The sequence below is a fragment of the Ctenocephalides felis genome, unplaced genomic scaffold (genome assembly GCF_003426905.1).
Source record: "Ctenocephalides felis isolate EL2017-DRISC unplaced genomic scaffold, ASM342690v1 CF-g0.4_SCAFFOLD_03571, whole genome shotgun sequence".
In the NCBI taxonomy this organism is placed as follows: domain Eukaryota; kingdom Metazoa; phylum Arthropoda; class Insecta; order Siphonaptera; family Pulicidae; genus Ctenocephalides; species Ctenocephalides felis.
In genome coordinates, this window is record NW_020539725.1 from 65,220,817 (window position 1) to 65,238,115 (window position 17,299).

Consider the following 17,299-nt stretch of genomic DNA (forward strand, 5'->3'; position numbering starts at 1 on the left):
CTTATTTTAATTCAGAAACGATTTGGAAACTTTAAACTTGACTAGTAAGATCGAGAAGACACAAAATTAATAAAGAATTCAATTTATGAAAAAAATATGTACAATTTTCATTCAACAAATCAACAAATGTTTTCGTATTGCCAAAAATTCTAGAAAAGTAAACTTACCTTTAGACTTTACAACTCCCAAACTAACACACAACAAAAAAGTTAAAATACAAAACTTCATCTTGATATAAATTTGTTCTAATTTCTAACTACTTCTGATTCATTTTCCGCAAAATGCAAGTATATATGCATTCGAAAAGTAAATACAAAATCACGTACTGCATTTTCTTCCATTGTAAACAAAGTGTGAGAATATGTGATTGATTTTTAAGGAAAAGTTTTACTAAAAATTACAAGACGTAACATCATGATTCATTTGATAGGAAAATTTGCGGATATTAAACGTGATAAGTCGACCTGAGATAAAAAAATTAAAAAATACTACTCACCTGTTCCTAGAAATATTCTTAAATTCTTTAAAACAAACTAATTTTTCATTAAGTGCACATATTTTACACACAGTCTTCCCTAGAAATAAAAACTAACAAAACATTTTATAATCTGTAAAAACTTGACTTTAATTCCTTTAGTTCACAATAATAATAGCTATCCTTCAAATTTGTTTAATTACATTATCAAAAATGAATTAAAGTATTCACAAAATAATTTGAATTTATTTTGTAAAATTTCCTAAAGAATTTTTTATAGTTTTCATTTTTTTAAAAAATACTTTCATTTACCCTTTTCCGGGTCTTAAATCTGGCCTAGATAGATATCGTATTTTTTTGTCATCAATTTTATTCATTTTTAATAAGTAATATGTTTTATAATTTATTCGATTTAAGTTTAACCTATTAGTACTACTTTATGAGTAATAATTATTTAATTTTAATTTAACTTTAAGTAATTTTAATCAGGTATATTAACTAAAGGAAAGTCTCTACAACTGTGGCAGCAAACATCTCTGTAAGATGGTATCAGACAATATCTTTTTAATAAATTTAGTTGACAATATTTTGAAATCACCTAAAAAAATATATCTTATAATAAATGAACAAATGAATTGTTATGTATATATATATATATATACATAATTTTTTTATTACCAGTGCAGGGTTGTAATTTGGGCACCGGACACAATTCAGGGCCAACACAGGGTCGTATCGGAGCCTTCTGATCAGGACAAAAATCGTTGTCATATGTTTTATTACAAATTAAATTCATGGTTGCCATTCCGTGACCACAAGTTGCAGAACACTATTGACAAAATCAAATTGGTTGATGACGTTCATATATGTTTACATAAAAAGTACATAAACAAAACCTAATCAAGCTGAGTCAGAATCAAAGGACCTTATCTCATATTTTTTTAAAAATTTGTTACCTGCGACCAATCTCCAAAAACCCAATTCCTTTCGCAAGGTTGAGTATTACAAGATCGAGTTTTTTCCAAAGTTGGCTCCGGGCATAAATTTGGTGGCACAATTTTGGTCAAGGATGAAATTTCATTACTAAAGAAATATTCCAAATATAATTATATATTTAAAGTGCATATATTTATTTTAAACTTGTACCTCTCATTGTTAATTTTAACACAAAATAGTTCTCGATTTTGTACACCAAAAGGCCCACAAGTTTTTGTACAGTGTTCCCATGAACCAGGAATCCAGTGAAAATCACAGCTAAAAAAAATAATTTTTAATAACATACAAAAAACTGACTGAAATGTTTGATGACTCAAATCTTGACTTGTTAAAAAAATCTATATATTGCATATTTAAAAGCGAGAAATATAATATCAGAATTAGATTTAAAATATTAGAATTAGATTTAAAATCATTTTTGAAAAAATATGGATTTTCGTAAGAATTTTTTCAAATTTTGAAACCAAAAATCTTTTTTTTTATCTTCCTCGTAAACTAATCATTTCCTCACACTATCGATACAAGCAAAATAGTTTTTGAATCATTCAAATCGGTGCTCGTAAAAACGGGGACAAAGAATTGTATCCGCACATACACACTAGCAACCACACACACACAAATCAATGTTTTGTGAAGAAGAAACGTTCAGAAAGTCTTAAAACGTAAAGATAATCAATTAATTTTACCTGAATGTGTTGCAAGATTTTTTTCTGATCCTAGGCCTTGCATTCAAAGGACAATTATCATTTTCAACTCTTATTCCCAAAACAATGTCCCTACAAACTGCTGGTCTATAAGAAATTCCACCACCGCAAGTTGCAGAACATTTTGACCAGGATTTCAAAACCCATCTGCAAAAAAAAACAAAATATTAAAATATATTTAACTAGAGTATAACTCTTTAGGGATCAGAGACATGGACTATGAGGAAACCGACAAAAACTGAAGAAGAGTCTAATAAACAAAAGAAAAGGAAACTAGGTCGAAAGAAAAAATTTGGAAGGATTTGATAGAAAAATAATGCAGAAGGTTAATGACTTGGCGAGCAAATGAAAAACCAGGACCGGGATTTTTTTTTGATAAAAACAATAAATTATTACCTGTATCTCAAAATCAGTTGTCGATCGACACTGTCCATGTTGTAAGAATACCAAACCGAGTACAAAACTTCCTTAATCGGTTTCACCTTGACACCAATCTAGGACAAAACAAATATTTTGTAGACCAAACAAAATTTACTGATTTCCCCACCCTTACTTACACTCAACACAACTTCCGAATACAACCGTCCAGAACTCGTAACAGTCAAATCATGTCCATTTTCGAATCTTTCACTTCTAAATCTGGATCCTTCAGCAATCAGGCTGGTTTTTTCAATTCTGGTGCCAGATCTTGTTTGGATCCTGGTGGCGTAGAAGGATTTTTTGTTGCGGTCCTGGTATTTTAGGAAAACTGGTAGGTTTATGTAGTCGCAACCGTCCAGACAAGTGAGTTCCAAGTCCAGATTTCGGACGTATTTTGGGAGAATTATAATTCGAGTATTTTCTGCAATAAAAGAACAATTATATAATCATGTTATTAACTTTCCGTAGGGTAGTTATAGTAATGAGCCAAAAATCGAAAATGAAAATTTTTTAATTTCTCGACGTTTTGAAGGTTTCTGAACATTTTGGCATACCTCAGAAGAAATCGATGTGTGTGTGTGTGAGTTTTGTATGTCCGCATATTTTGTACACGTTTTCGGGCGCACGGATCAACCGATTTGAATGGTCTAAAAAGCATTCGATCCCGATTGATAGAAAGATGTGCTGATTAGTTTTTAGCAAAGGCAGGTCCAGCGTTACGGAGATTTGGGGCAAAGAGTGCAGAAAATACAAATTGAGTTTTGAGAGAGAACGGAGTATCGGTCTAAAAAACATTAATTTGTAATGACTGAGGAGGGAGAAGAGGTGATTAGTTTTTGGCAAAGACAGGTCCCGCCATTTCGAAGATACGGAGATAGATGTGCAAAAAATTGCAGTTTTTGAGTGAACTAAGCGTCCGATTTGAATGATCTAAAAAACTTTCTGCTCGTATTGACAAAACAATTGCTTTTGAGGATAATAAATTATTACATCTGTTTTTATTTTCCATAAAATATTTTTGTAATTTTAGATTAAAAATCCAAAAAATTACCCAGGCTAAGCGCCACTCTGGTACAAATGTTTACCCAAGTGCGTTTAGACTGTTCATGTACTTTTCCAATTTTGTGAGAAAACTATTGAAAAATGTGAAAATGCCGCCAAGCTAAGCACAGTATAAGTGAAAAAGTCGCACAGAATTATTTGCAAATGCGTTTAGACTGTGACTATGCGGGAGCACTTTTTCAATTTTGTGTAAATTGGGCAACTATTTTTTTCTGAAATTGAATTCGAAATGAAATGGCGATTGTTAATGTTCTGGAGATAAATTGATTTATGATTGATGACATTTGATTTGCTCACAATCAGATATAACAAGATAGCAAAAATAATGAAAGTTACAGTATTTGTAATAATATATTTAAAAACATTTAAAATTTCTCGAATATTTCTTGCCATACACCACTAGTTACGTAATAAATTTATAACTTACCGTTTCTCATTGCTCTGGAATATCTTTTAGTAACATTATGGCATGTAGAACCATCTCCATCGCAAACTCCGCAAATGTCTCTTTTTCTTCCAGAATTTGCAATTCCATCGCATCCAAACGTGCGACACCTTCCCTTGAAAAAATACCAATTTAATATAAAGATAAGAAAAATTTAAATCCATGTTAAGGACCACCTTATACAAATAAAACAGTCGTTACCTGAATACACAAATCATCTTCTTCAGAGTACGAGCAAGGAGTACCATCCAGAACACTTATTTCCAAATTGTAAACCTCACCAGTTTGATCGTTTATGCAAAACAGTAAACACTTTAGATGATCTAAAAAATTACACGAAACCGATAACAAGTAAAAAATACTTTTATTTTTCTAATTGCAACCCAATGGTTTACTGATAATATTATTACCTTCCTCTGGTTCAAAAGGAAGCCACCGGGCAGTCGTATTTTCTCCTTGCTGTTTTTGCACATTAGAACATTGTTCGAGTCTTTTGTCCTTAGAATTTTTAGCATTTACGATTTCTGGACACTGATCCAAGTAACATTTCTGGAATTCCTGACCTTCGCCTATGCAATTCCTACCACCATTTGAGGGACTAGAATTACAAATAAAACAATATCTAGTGGTGTATGGCATCGTGCCTTAAGGCAAATTGCTGGAACTTTCCGTACCGTAATGAAATATTCTAGAAATTTCATATGTTTTCAAATATATTATTACAACTTTCATTATTTTTGCTATCTTATTTTATCTGAGCAAATCAAATGTAAATCATAAATCAATTCAGTTTAATCTCCAGAACATTAACAATCGTCTTTTCATTTAGAATTCAATTTCAGAAAAATAGTTGCCTTACACAAAATTGAAAAAGGGCTCCCGTATAGTCACAGTCTAAACACATTTGCAAATAATTCTGTGCGACATTTTCACCTATACTGTGCTTAGCTTGGCGGCATTTTCACATGTTTCAATATTTTTCACAGAATTGGAAAAGAAATCTAAACGCACTTGGGTAAACGTTTGTACCAGAGTGGCGCTTAGACTATGCTTAGCCTGGGTAATTTTTTAAATTTTTAATCAAAAATTACAAAAATATGTTATGGAAAATAAAAAAAAGTGTAATAATTTTTTATCCTCAAAAGCAATTGTTTTGTCAATACCAGCGGAAAGTTTTTTAGATCCTTCAAATCGGACGCTCAGTTCACTCAAAAACTGCCATTTTCTGCACATTTAGCTCTGTATCTCCGAAGCCGCTGGATCTGCCTTTGCCAAAAATCAATCACCTCTTCTCCCAATCATTACAAATTAAATGTTTTTTAGATCATTTAAATCCGACAATTCGTTCTCTCAAAAACTAGATTTGTATTTTTTGCATTCTTTGCTCCGTATCTCCGTAACGGATGAACCTGCCTTTGCCAAAAACTGATCAGCACATCTCCCTATTAATAGCGATCAAATGTTTTTAAACCATACAAATCGGTTGATCCGTGCGCACGAAAACGTAGACGAAAAAATGCAGACATACAAAACACACACACACATACATCCATTTAGTTTCTGAGGTATGCCAGTAAAATGTTCAGAAACCTTTAAAACGTCGAGAAATGCGAAAATGTTCATTTAAGATTTTTGTCCCATTACTATAACTACCCTACGGGAAGTTAAAAATCATAATATGTAGTACAGTCTTTGGGCAGATTTCAGGGAAGAATAGTGTGAGAGGTTTTACATTTATTTTTAAGTAAAAATTGATATTACAACTACTTGATATCATGTTGTCCTGGATTAGAGTTCAAATTGACGATCATGTCCACACGAGACAGTGCGCTTAACCGTTACGCCACGGAATAAAAAAATAAATTTGAACAAATGGATGAATATAAGTTGAAAAGAGATGTATCAGTTTTAAAAATAACAGGGTGAAGAAAATTATTTTACCAAAATATGTTTCTATTTACCAAAATATGATTTTTTACTCACGGTGGATTATCGCATAATCTGATTCTGTAACTGAAGCCCCAACCACAGGTTGTAGAACATTCGCTCCAGTCGCTCCAATCGCCCCATAAACCATCAACTGGATTTGCCTTTTGGTTTTCTGCAGCTTCTGGTGAAGTTGTGCAGATGCCTTTGTAACAACCCTGAAAAAAAACAGAAACATAACATAAATTAATTAATTCATTAGCAAAAAAATTAATAATCCAACAAATAACACTGAGGAAAAAAACAAAAAAAATGCACAAGTCTTCACCAAAAACTGATCAATAAATTGTTGGATTGACCATCACACCTAAAATTAGACACCTGGACAACTCATGCAGTTTTGGCAAAGGATTTGTTGAAGATTTAGAATGTCAAACATAAAATTCAAGAGAAACAATAAATTATTTTTTTGGTGATAATTACCAAATCATAAAACTGAAAGAAAAACTAAAGAGGTCTTTACCAAGAACTGATCAACAAAATTGTTGGTCTGACCATCACCCAAAACTAGACAATTGGGCAACTCATGCAGTTTTGGCAAATGAATTGTTTAAGATTGAGGATGACTAACAAAATTTATTTTTTGTGATCAATATATCATTTTTTTTTGTAATCAATAAATCATTTTTTGGTGATAATTACCAGTCCGTATCCACATTGAGTTCCATCCAAAGGAGGATTCTTTTTGGTCTTGCAGAGATCAGTATTAGAATGATGGACACACCATAAATATTTGCAGATTTCAGTAACGCCTATTGTTTTGCAAACAGTATGCCTATAAGAAAAAGAATTAGGAAATAATTATATGATGTAGTAAAAAATATGCAAAACCAAGGTCCAACATGGTTGGAGCAAATTTACTCCAAGTTAGATTTCAGTGTGCCATAAAGAAAGAAAAGAATGTATAAATATAACCTCATATAATCAATGTCTAATAAATCATCATAAAATAGTAAAGTACTGAATTTCAATTAAATATTCTTTAGTTATTTATGGAATGCACTCCAATGGTTGTCTTAGACACCTACTTCTGATGTCTCCTAAAAATTTGAGTCACTTTAGGAAAACTATCTTCTGAATACTTCCACAAAGGAGCAATTCTGCCTCATAAAATAGCGCTATCTTATGATTGTTCCTTGTTAGTGAAACTGTGAAAATGTCTATTTGTCGAGCGATCAGGAGTATTTTACATATAAACAAGCAAGGAAGAATGTTTAGATAACTGCATCATCTAGAATTCTTTTAACATTATTCCTTGCTTTTTGTATGTAGATAGACAGATAATGTTAGCAGAATTCTAGATGGTGCAGTTATCATAAGACAATTTCACAGTTTCTCAAACAAAAAACAAGAATAAAACAGCTTTGCCATGACAATTGGCAAGAAAATTTTATGTTTATCAAGTGACTACAAAAATAATTACATACCCATCACCAAATTCAATTCTGCACTGATCATTCATCGAGTAAGTTTTTGGGAAGACCGGTGCAACTTCTGTAAATTTCATCAGAGGACGATTGCTTAAACAGGGCCAAAACCTGCAAAAATATATTTTTTAAAACACAGTTCAACTTCATAAAAATTTTTCCTTTACCTAGTTTTCCAATAAAATTCCTCTCTGCTGCACCTTGACCACAAAAACCTGGTAAAAGTTGACTGGACAGTTGGTGCCATGACACTACCTTTTTGGGCTTCATCGTTGCAGGAATTACCGGAATAGACATCACCATCATGAGTTAAACCCAATCTAGAAACAAAGTATAGTAAATGTATCTAAATTTACAACTTGCACGATTTGGAATACTATTTGGTGTTGGTATTTTGCCTTGAGCCAAGTAACATGAACTTCCCGATTTGAGTGAATAATCGACTTAATTCATGATAGGTAAATTAATTTATGAGCAGTTAAAAGTATTCGAAGTGGATTTATTATGCATTATTGAAAATCGAACACGTCAACCCGGTCGGAGTAATTTTTAAAAGCAAATTTTCAAAAATTAATGATTGTAATACTTGTGCCAGTTTTTTGTAGGACTTTAATTGTTTAGATGTTCATTAAGACCAAGTACTTTGTTATACCAAGTGAATCGTCTAATTTTAATTTTAACAAATGTCAAAAGAACTACTCATTTTCTCAAACTTTGATGAATTTTTAAAATTAAACTACTTGAAGGCCGTAATATTAGGTTGTCAAATATCTCCCTTTCGCCTTTTTGTATTATAAACCAAGAGCAAAAAAGCGGAAGGGAGATATTTGACAACCTAATATTACAGTAAGTTACATAAGACCATGATATATATATATATATATATATATATATATATATATATATAGCTAAAAAAAATCCATAAAAATCGGCTTAAATTTTTTTTTCAACAGTTAATTACAAAAAAACGGTAGATTTTCACCTAAAACTAATCAGTACCATTCCCAACTAATATCTTTTGAACAGTTTTTGATTTTTAAAATCGATTCGGTAGTATGAGCATAAATGTGAACGAAACCACTTTTTCCAAATTACAAAGAAACGGCTTGGCCGATCGTCGCACAAAACTGAGAAACGATAATCCTCATCGAGATACATCAAATAGTTTTTAAATTTCTGAAATCGGTTCAGGCGTTTTTGAGAAAATGTCGATAAAAGTTCTAATTTTGACAAATTCCAAAAAGACCATACTAATTTTTGCAAACTTTAACGACATTTTGAAGCTAAATGGGTTGTCGTAGGGCCGTAATATTTTAGTATGATCTAGAAGACTATGGTATCTGCCGTCAAAAAAATAATAATAAAAATCGACGAAAAAATTTTTTTCAACGGCCCGACCGATCTCTACCAAAAACTAATCAGCACGATTCCCAACAAATATCTTTCGAACGATTTTTGAATTTTCAAAATTGATTCAGAATTGCGGGCTAAAACGTGGACAAAAAACTTTTCACTTTTTTGCTATTTACGAAAAAATGGCTTGGCCGATCGTCGCACAAAACTGTCAAACAATAGTCCTCATCGAGATACATCGAATGGCTTTTAAATTTTTGAAATCGGTCCAGCCGTTTTCGAGAAAACGGCGATTTACGGCAAAAAATCTGTTGATGCACACGCACACGCACACATACTTTTTCCAAATGTTGGTCTCATTCGATTCAAAATGGCTTGAAACGTCGAAAAAACATAAAATTAGCGAATCGGATTTTTTGATGAAAACATAAACTTCTCCTTCGGGAAGTTAAAAAAATAGATTGTATAAGGTTGTCAAATATCTCCCTTCCGCCTTTTTGTATTATAAACCAAGAGCAAAAAAGCGGAAGGGAGATATTTGACAAGCTAATATACTAAATTTGTCCTAAATAATTTGTCTAAAAGTTTCCACTTACAAATGTGCAATTTCATGAGCAATTATAAAAGCACTGCTAAATCCTTCATCCCGATTCAAAGCACAACTTCTTCTAGGATCGCAAACGCCTGAAACAGGAGCATATCCTGCAGGACCTCCTATGGCAGTTCTGGTTAACCAGAGACCAATATCTTGACCATAACCTTGAGGAAAAAACATACTTATCAAATTCAAAATGCAGTTTGTAGTTATGGTACTATTATTACCCCATGGTACAGACTGGTAAACAGCAAAATTCCATCTATTTACAGCATCTAAGGATCTTTTGGCTTGACCAACATGTACTAGAGTTTCCCTATCGTCGGTGTATAAGGTAAATTTGGTTATGGCAAGTCCCAAATCAGATGACAAGGATGGGTGTTTGAAGATAGAACTCACCTTAGGAAAAATAATATTAACTAGTGGTGTATGGCATCGTGCCTTAAGGCAAATTGCTGGAACTTTCCGTAGCGTAATGAAATATTCGAGGAATTTTAAACGTTTTCAACTATATTAATACAAATACTGTAACTTTCATCATTTTTGCTATCTTGTTATATCTGAGCAAATCAAATGTAAATCATAAATCAATTTGTCTCCAGAACATTAACAATCGTCACATCATCTCGAATTCAATTTAAAAAAAAAAATAGTTGCCTAATTCGCACAAAATTGAAAAAGTGCTCCCGTATAGTCACAGTCTAAACGCATTTGCAAATAATTCTGTGCGACATTTTCACTTATACTGTGCTTAGCTTGGCGGCATTTTCACTTTCTTCAATAGTTTTCACAAAATTGGAATAGTGGTCCAGTACACAAACAGTCTAGAGGCACTTGGGTAAACATTTGTACCAGAGTGGCGCTTAGACTGTGCTTAGTCTGGGTAATTTTTTTAATTTTCAACCCAAAATTACAAAAATATTTTATGGAAAATAAGAAAAAAATGTAATAATTTTTTATCCTCTAAAGCAATTGTTTTGTCAATACAAGCAGAAAGTTTTTTAGATCATTCATATCGGACGCTTAGTTCACTAAAAAACTGCCATTTTTTTAACAATTAGCTCTGTATCTTCAAAATGGCGGGACCTGTCTTTGCCACAAACTAATCACCTCTTCTTCCAATAATTACAAATTGAATGTTTTTTAGATCATTCAAATCGGATGCTTCGTTCTCTCAAAAACTCGATTTCTATTTTTTGCACTTTTTATCTCCGTAACTGCTGGACCTGCCTTTGCCAAAAACTAATCATCACATCTCCCTATCGATAGGAATCTAATGTTTTTTGAACCATTCAAATCGGTTAATCCGTGCGCCCAAAAACGTGGACGAAAAATTGTATCCATACATACATACACACACATCCATTTTTTCTGAAGTATGCCAAAATGTTCAGAAACTTGCAAAACGTCGAGAAATGCAAAAATTTTCGATTTTGATTTTTGGACGATTAGAATAACTTACCCCACGGGAAGTTAATTATTACATCTTTTTTTATTTTCATTTCCATTTCCAAATATTTTCGTAATTTTGGTTTAAAAATTAAAAAAATCACCCAGGCTAAGCACAGTCTAAGCGCCACTCTGGTACAAATGTTTACCCAAGTGCGTTTAGACTGTTTAAGTTCTGGACCACTTTTCCAATTTTGTGAAAACTATTGAAAAATGTGAAAATGTCGCCAAGCTAAGCGCAGTATAAGTGAAAACGTCGCACAGAATTATTTGCAAATGCGTTTAGACTGTGACTATACGGGAGCACTTTTTCAATTTTGTGCAATATAGGCAACTACTTTTTTTTGAAATTGAATTCGAAATGAAATGACGATTGTTAATGTTCTGGAGATAAATTGATTTATGATTTACATTTGATTTGCTCATATATAACAAGATAGCAAACATAATGAATGTTACAGTATTTGTAATAATATATTTGAAAACGTTTAAAATTTCTCGAATATTTCATTACGATACGGGAAGTTCTAGCAATTTGCCTTAGGGCACGATGCCATACACCACTAGTTTTTCAATCAATCTACTTACGACGTTCATCAAAGCCATGGTATATTCTTCCACATGGTCATCTCCATGAAAGTCTATTAAGGATTGATCAGCAACCAAGGATATTTCTAGCCAAAGTTCGTCAGAATTTTGGTTGATGTATTGGTCACGCATTGGGATGTCAAGTTTTGGCAAATCTGGGAAAAAACAAAAATTATTTGTTATGAAAATTCTGGACGTGACTTTTTTGGGAACTGGTTTTGATGGATTTGGACAATATGTAGGCACCATTGGTGTCAAAATAAATATTTTCCTAAATGAGAAACTTGCAATAAAGTTTGAGGTTTTGATTTACCAAGTACTTACCTCTATATGAAGAATACTTTTGATCCACTTCCACATCCAAAATATCACCAGTTAAATTCTTGGCATAACTTGGTCCTTCACCAAACAAATTTTGATCAGTAAATTTCCGATTTTCTTCCAAAACATGATTTATTTCTCCTTCTGGCTTCAAATCGTAAAACACTTTTTGTAATTCAAGGACACCATAAAATTTTTCTTGGCACTTGGATAAAGAAATAACTTTATTTGTTTCTTCATGATTTCCCAAATAGAACTCGCAATTTTTAATAGGTGCCAAAATTTTGTGATTTTTTGTTATTGTAAATTCTTGCTTATCCAAAATCAGGTAAAGTTGTTCTTGGTTTTGGTAAATGTTTGGAGTCACTTGAATTTTATTAAAACTTGCGTTGGTTTTAGACAAATTTATGATATAAATAACAGTCAATACTAATAACAGTTTTAAATGCATAATTCTGCACTCTATAACATTTTTTATAAATTGGTTTGCTTCACTTCACTATCGCTTTTATTAATTTAGTTCATTTTAATAATTTGAGTCTTAAAATATTTTTTCACAACATCGAATGACTGACACAATTGTTCTGATACAATTTAATGGCACTAATTAAGACTTAAGATATTTTAAATTGCCTCGAACGATATGCGTTCATTGACAAGAAGAGACAAAAGTCCATCATTCATAATATTAACATTGAAATGAATTTCAAATATCAATTATTAAGATCATATACTACACATGGGCGTAGGATAAATCATATGAATTATAAATATTTATAAAAAAAACTATATTTTTAATAAAATTCATTGGTATTGTAACAGGATTTATATCTATAAATTAAAGAAAACTACTATTTTATTTTATTAAAATCGATTTTTCCTATATTTTTTCAGAAATATAATTGGTTTGTTAAAAATAGTAATATTGTATTAAGATGAACCATTTTTTTTAATTTTAAGTTACTTATGTTAAATAACTTTGTGATAACCTAAAACAATAATAATTGAGGAATATAAATACCTAAAAAAAAATTTTCAAATTACTTTAACAACCTGTAAGGTCTCTAAAATATATTTATCATCAAAATCATTTATTAATATTTTCGAAAACAAAAGCAAAGAAACACAGCAAGTCCAGCCGTTTAGGAGATATAGAGCAAAAGGTATGAAAAATGGTTACTCAGTTTTTTCAGAGAACGAAGCGTCCGATTAGAATGATTCAAAAAATATTCGGTTTGTATTGACAGAAAGACGTGCTGATTAGTATTTTGCAAAGACAGTTCCAACCGTTTCGAAAATATGGAGCAAAATGCAAAAAAGGTATAAGAGGAATGAATCTTTTAGTTCAAAAAATATTTTGCTAATGTCGACAGTATGAAGAAATAATCAATTTTTTTGGTAATCAAATTATTTTTAATTATTTAATTATTCAATTAAATTATTATTTATTAGTAGGTTTTTTTGAAACTACAGCTACATATATTTTTTATAAATTGATACATGATACTTAATTTTAACCGAAAGTAGGCAAAGCGATTACGTAAAGCTTTAAATAAATGCAAATTAAATTTGTAAATTATATTAGTTATTTAACTCTAGAATAGTTGATATGAAAACAGGGAAAAGCAAAACGAAATTTGAATAGCTACTTAGATTCTAAAAATCAAAAAAGTTAAAGAGATAGAAATGAAAAAATCAAAGTCTACGTAATGAAAAAAAGTAGAAAAATTACAAGTAACCATAAAAGTGCAACGTAAATTTCTCTGAAATTTATCCATGCGGATAATTTATTAAATTACCTCAATACAATTGTACTACTTGGATAAATTATTTGTCAAAATATTTATTATTCATTTATTATATGGACGCCTTTGTGTAATTTTTATTCCCTCAATTGCACATTGCAAATAAAAATCGGTTGCGCAACAAGTGTTATTATATGTCAGTCGGTCAATTGAAATTATAAATGATTATAAAATGAACAGTTTCAATTTAAAATCGATCTTAAAACGTACTGAATTAATTTGAAAAAAAAATTTAACCAGTTTCAAATTAAAAGATTTTTTTATGAAGTAAGAAGTCATTCTTATATTTATGATTAATAACAACAAAAAAAACAGGGCAATGATACTACGAATTCATAAAGCGAATAAAAATTAACTTGTGTATTTTGACAAATTGAAATTGTTTCTATAAACAAAATGCCACTTACACCCAGTTATTCAAATAATTTGTCACTATTCACACAAATAAATAAAACCACAAATATTCCCAACAAATAATTTTATTCCTATATACAAATGGAAGAAAAATTTGCACAAATTCACATAATGAAATCATTTCACACTTTGGAAGATTAATACAACTATATATACTGGAAATAGTTTTTATAATTAAAACTTAATCAAGGACTAGAGAGAAATGCTTACCTTAAACTTATGACTAGAAATTTGTAATTTTTTGGCAAATTTAGAAAAAACGGAGGACATTTATTGGAAGCACCTCCACAAAAAAATTAGCGCTTCTAAGTCTTAGCTAAAATTTTTATATGTTCCCAATTTCGTGGTCTTTACATACAAATAAGATTAAAGAAGTTTTTTGTAAATGCAATATGTATTGTATATTTTGTAAAGAAATTGCTTGGAAAAAAATGGAACAATAAATCAAACACGCTGTTGTATTTTAAATGAGATAAAAACATAAAATAAATAAAAATATAAAATAAATATAACTTACCTCTGATACTCTGATTAATGAAGCAAACCTAAAATAACATAAACATATAATAAAAATAAACATAATAAAATAAAAATAATAAAATAGATTAACAAGTATAATTTGTCTTTTAATTATAATTAATGATGGGTGACTCCGTAAAATGTTTTTGAGATTCAGACATATTTTCATTAAAAATGCCATCAAATGTTTTGTTATTCACGAATATTGTAAAAAAAAATTATACTAAATCAAATTGCAAATGCAAAACCATAGATAATGTAAATTAAAAATTAAATTCTTTGCTTTGTATAAAACCGATGGCATCAAAAACTGAAACTCGAAAAAAAGAGAGCAGCTTCACTTATAATTAATTATATACTTGCATGTTTCGCGCCCAGTAAGGTACAAAAACTGACAAATATTGATTTTATTTTTAAATTCGTTGTGATGTCCGAAATTTGCTTAAATAAAAGTAGACAGATTATTATGTTTTGAAATTTATATTTTAAGAACGCTATAACTAGATGAATGCTACAGCATTCACGTCAAATTAGTGCTCATGGAAAAAGATGCAGTTTCAACTGAAAAATAATGTTGCACGTTACCACGTTTGCGCCCAATAAAAGTTTCAGTAGTCACATCATCGTGTTTCAAACGTCTTATGCTTAAATGAATGCTATAGCATCCACGTCAAATTAGTAACTATGGAAAAAGATGTAGTTTCAACTGAAAGTGATCTTGCACGTTAACACGTGGGCGCCCAATAACGGTTTTAATAGTTAGATTATCATGTTTCAATCGTTTTATACTTGTTGAGCTAATAGCAAAATACTATCATATTTCTGGAATATTCATTCTAGATGAATGCTATAGCATTCACGTCAAGTATTACCCTTTAATTTTTTGCAATTTGCTTTGCCTAAGGTAATTAGTGAAAAAAGATAAGATAATAAGAAAGTACTATTATCTTATTTTAATCTGCGATGAATGCTATAGCATCCACGTCAAATATTACGTTTCTCAAGAAAATCAGTGATTATGGAAAAAAATGAGATAGAATGAAAATACTTAAAAAATCAGTTTGTCATAACCTAGACAAGTGTAATAAAATTAATATAATTAACTTTTAAACTTGAATGCTATAGCATCCACGCCCTCGAACGTGTCAATTCCATTACACCGATGACCTAAATTTGCAACCTTAATCCTTTACCAATATCATAACTTTATAGTTTTTAATATATAAAAACTTACTAACAAACTTAAAATTTTTCTAACTTCATTAAAGTTATATTTGGAAGCTGCTGCAATGCCCACATTGCAAAGCGATTTCTCACAACAAGAAGTGCAAGCGTACAATTTTGTCCGTTCTCCAATAACGATGCAACCGGGTTCACAAATTTTGGTACAATTTCTTTCTAACGCCCAAAGTTTGGGAGCCGATGTCGAATTGGCTGTGCTTGTGGTATAGGATACTCTTTTGACCTTGAATAATGGTAATAGAAAATAATTCTAGGTATGGATTTAATTTATTGAATAGTTGTGGTATAAATTCTTACCATGCAAACTCTTCTGTCGTCCTTACATTTTTTTATCGTGCTGCTGTGGTTTGCAGATACGTCTACACATTTATCGCCATCTTCCATGGAATCGCACTGGTAGCACCACAGATCGTTTACTCGTTCCACAGCCGCTTGAGTTCTGTGCTCTCGACTTGTTAAAGATTGACCTAGAGGATAAAAAAATATTTAGCATAGTGTATGGGTATATAATATATATATACGAGTATATATATATACGAGTATATATATATATATATATATATATATATATATATATAGATATATATATATATATATATATATATATATATATATACATACATATATATATATATATATATATATATGTATGTATATATAAGGATAAAAATTACTTTATTTTACATCTACACGTATGTCTTTAAATCTTTATAGAGTATCTATGATATACAAATAGACCTTCGAATGACTTTAGAGCACTCCTTCTGTTATTATACATAATGTACATTAAGCAATATATAGATAATAATGTAAATAAGTTATTGCAAAGTCCCCGAAGAAATCCTGTCATACTCCGAGATAACACAATTAATAAACTACAAATTAGACATTAATAAACATGACATATACAATTCCTAATTCTTAAATCATTGAAACCTAACTTAACTTACTCCTAGTTAAGATATTATTACTAATAATTATATTGCATAATATTTACCCCATGTAAGTGTGGTTAGTTCTAAAACTACAGCTATTAAAAACACCCAATTAAATGTCGCTCCCATTCCGAATGTATTTCCTTTGTTGATCACATAATAACTATCAATATATTACACCATTTTAAATTAATTTATCAACAAATGCATTTTAATTCTCAAATTTTATGTCTGAATGTCCTTTTGCAAGATGCAGGGTAGCTGTCAAAATTAATGCAAAAGGATGCTGACAGATGGCAGCACGTCAGAGGATAAAAGTGGTTGAATAAAAATATAAAATTTAGATTTAAGAATGCTTAGTTTTATGAAAATACAGTTATAATTGATTGATTTTGGATGTAGAATGTATACGATGATATTTTTTTTATAAATACGCTTGTATTTTAATTATCAGTTTTTGAATTATGTATTTTGAAGTAACCAACTTCATACATGTTGTGAAAGATGACAGCACGGTAAAGGATAAAAATTTAAAATATAGATTTAAATTATTCACTTTTTTT

General features: G+C 30.5%; 2 protein-coding genes across 2 annotated transcripts; both read right to left on the reverse strand.

Moving 5' to 3' along the window:
• Positions 1-973: 973 nt before the first annotated feature.
• LOC113386507 (A disintegrin and metalloproteinase with thrombospondin motifs 2-like) lies at positions 974-12,272 on the reverse strand. Its single transcript, XM_026624287.1, has 18 exons — positions 11,825-12,272; positions 11,501-11,655; positions 9,705-9,862; positions 9,465-9,644; positions 7,683-7,835; positions 7,516-7,626; positions 6,731-6,863; positions 6,086-6,246; positions 4,513-4,700; positions 4,304-4,425; positions 4,085-4,217; positions 2,733-3,016; positions 2,572-2,669; positions 2,158-2,322; positions 1,622-1,729; positions 1,432-1,558; positions 1,154-1,304; positions 974-1,011 (listed from the first exon to the last, which is right to left on the reverse strand). The coding sequence occupies exons 1-18, from the start codon at positions 12,270-12,272 to the stop codon at positions 974-976; spliced, it is 2,913 nt and encodes a 970-aa protein (XP_026480072.1).
• A 2,212-nt stretch (positions 12,273-14,484) lies between these two features.
• Positions 14,485-16,929, reverse strand: LOC113386508. The gene is made up of 5 exons (XM_026624288.1): positions 16,799-16,929; positions 16,099-16,268; positions 15,798-16,024; positions 14,558-14,585; positions 14,485-14,493 (listed from the first exon to the last, which is right to left on the reverse strand). Exons 1-5 carry the CDS (start codon positions 16,863-16,865, stop codon positions 14,485-14,487), a joined length of 501 nt encoding a protein of 166 aa, XP_026480073.1. The 5' UTR covers positions 16,866-16,929.
• Between the last annotated feature and the right edge of the window lie 370 nt (positions 16,930-17,299).

Excerpts from the sequence above, each read along its gene's own strand:
- LOC113386507 (XM_026624287.1), bottom strand. The coding sequence starts at position 12,272 with ATGCATTTAAAACTGTTATTAGTATTGACTGTTATTTATATCATAAAT. Across the intron at positions 6,247-6,730 it reads CTCAATGTGGATACGGACTG|GGTTGTTACAAAGGCATCTG; the intron begins GTAATTATCACC and ends GTTTTTTTTCAG. Across the intron at positions 1,559-1,621 it reads GTTAAAATTAACAATGAGAG|TAATGAAATTTCATCCTTGA; the intron begins GTACAAGTTTAA and ends ATATTTCTTTAG.
- LOC113386508 (XM_026624288.1), bottom strand. The coding sequence starts at position 16,865 with ATGGGAGCGACATTTAATTGGGTGTTTTTAATAGCTGTAGTTTTAGAA. Across the intron at positions 16,025-16,098 it reads ACGACAGAAGAGTTTGCATG|GTCAAAAGAGTATCCTATAC; the intron begins GTAAGAATTTAT and ends CCATTATTCAAG. Across the intron at positions 14,586-15,797 it reads GTTAGAAAAATTTTAAGTTT|GTTTGCTTCATTAATCAGAG; the intron begins GTTAGTAAGTTT and ends ATGTTATTTTAG.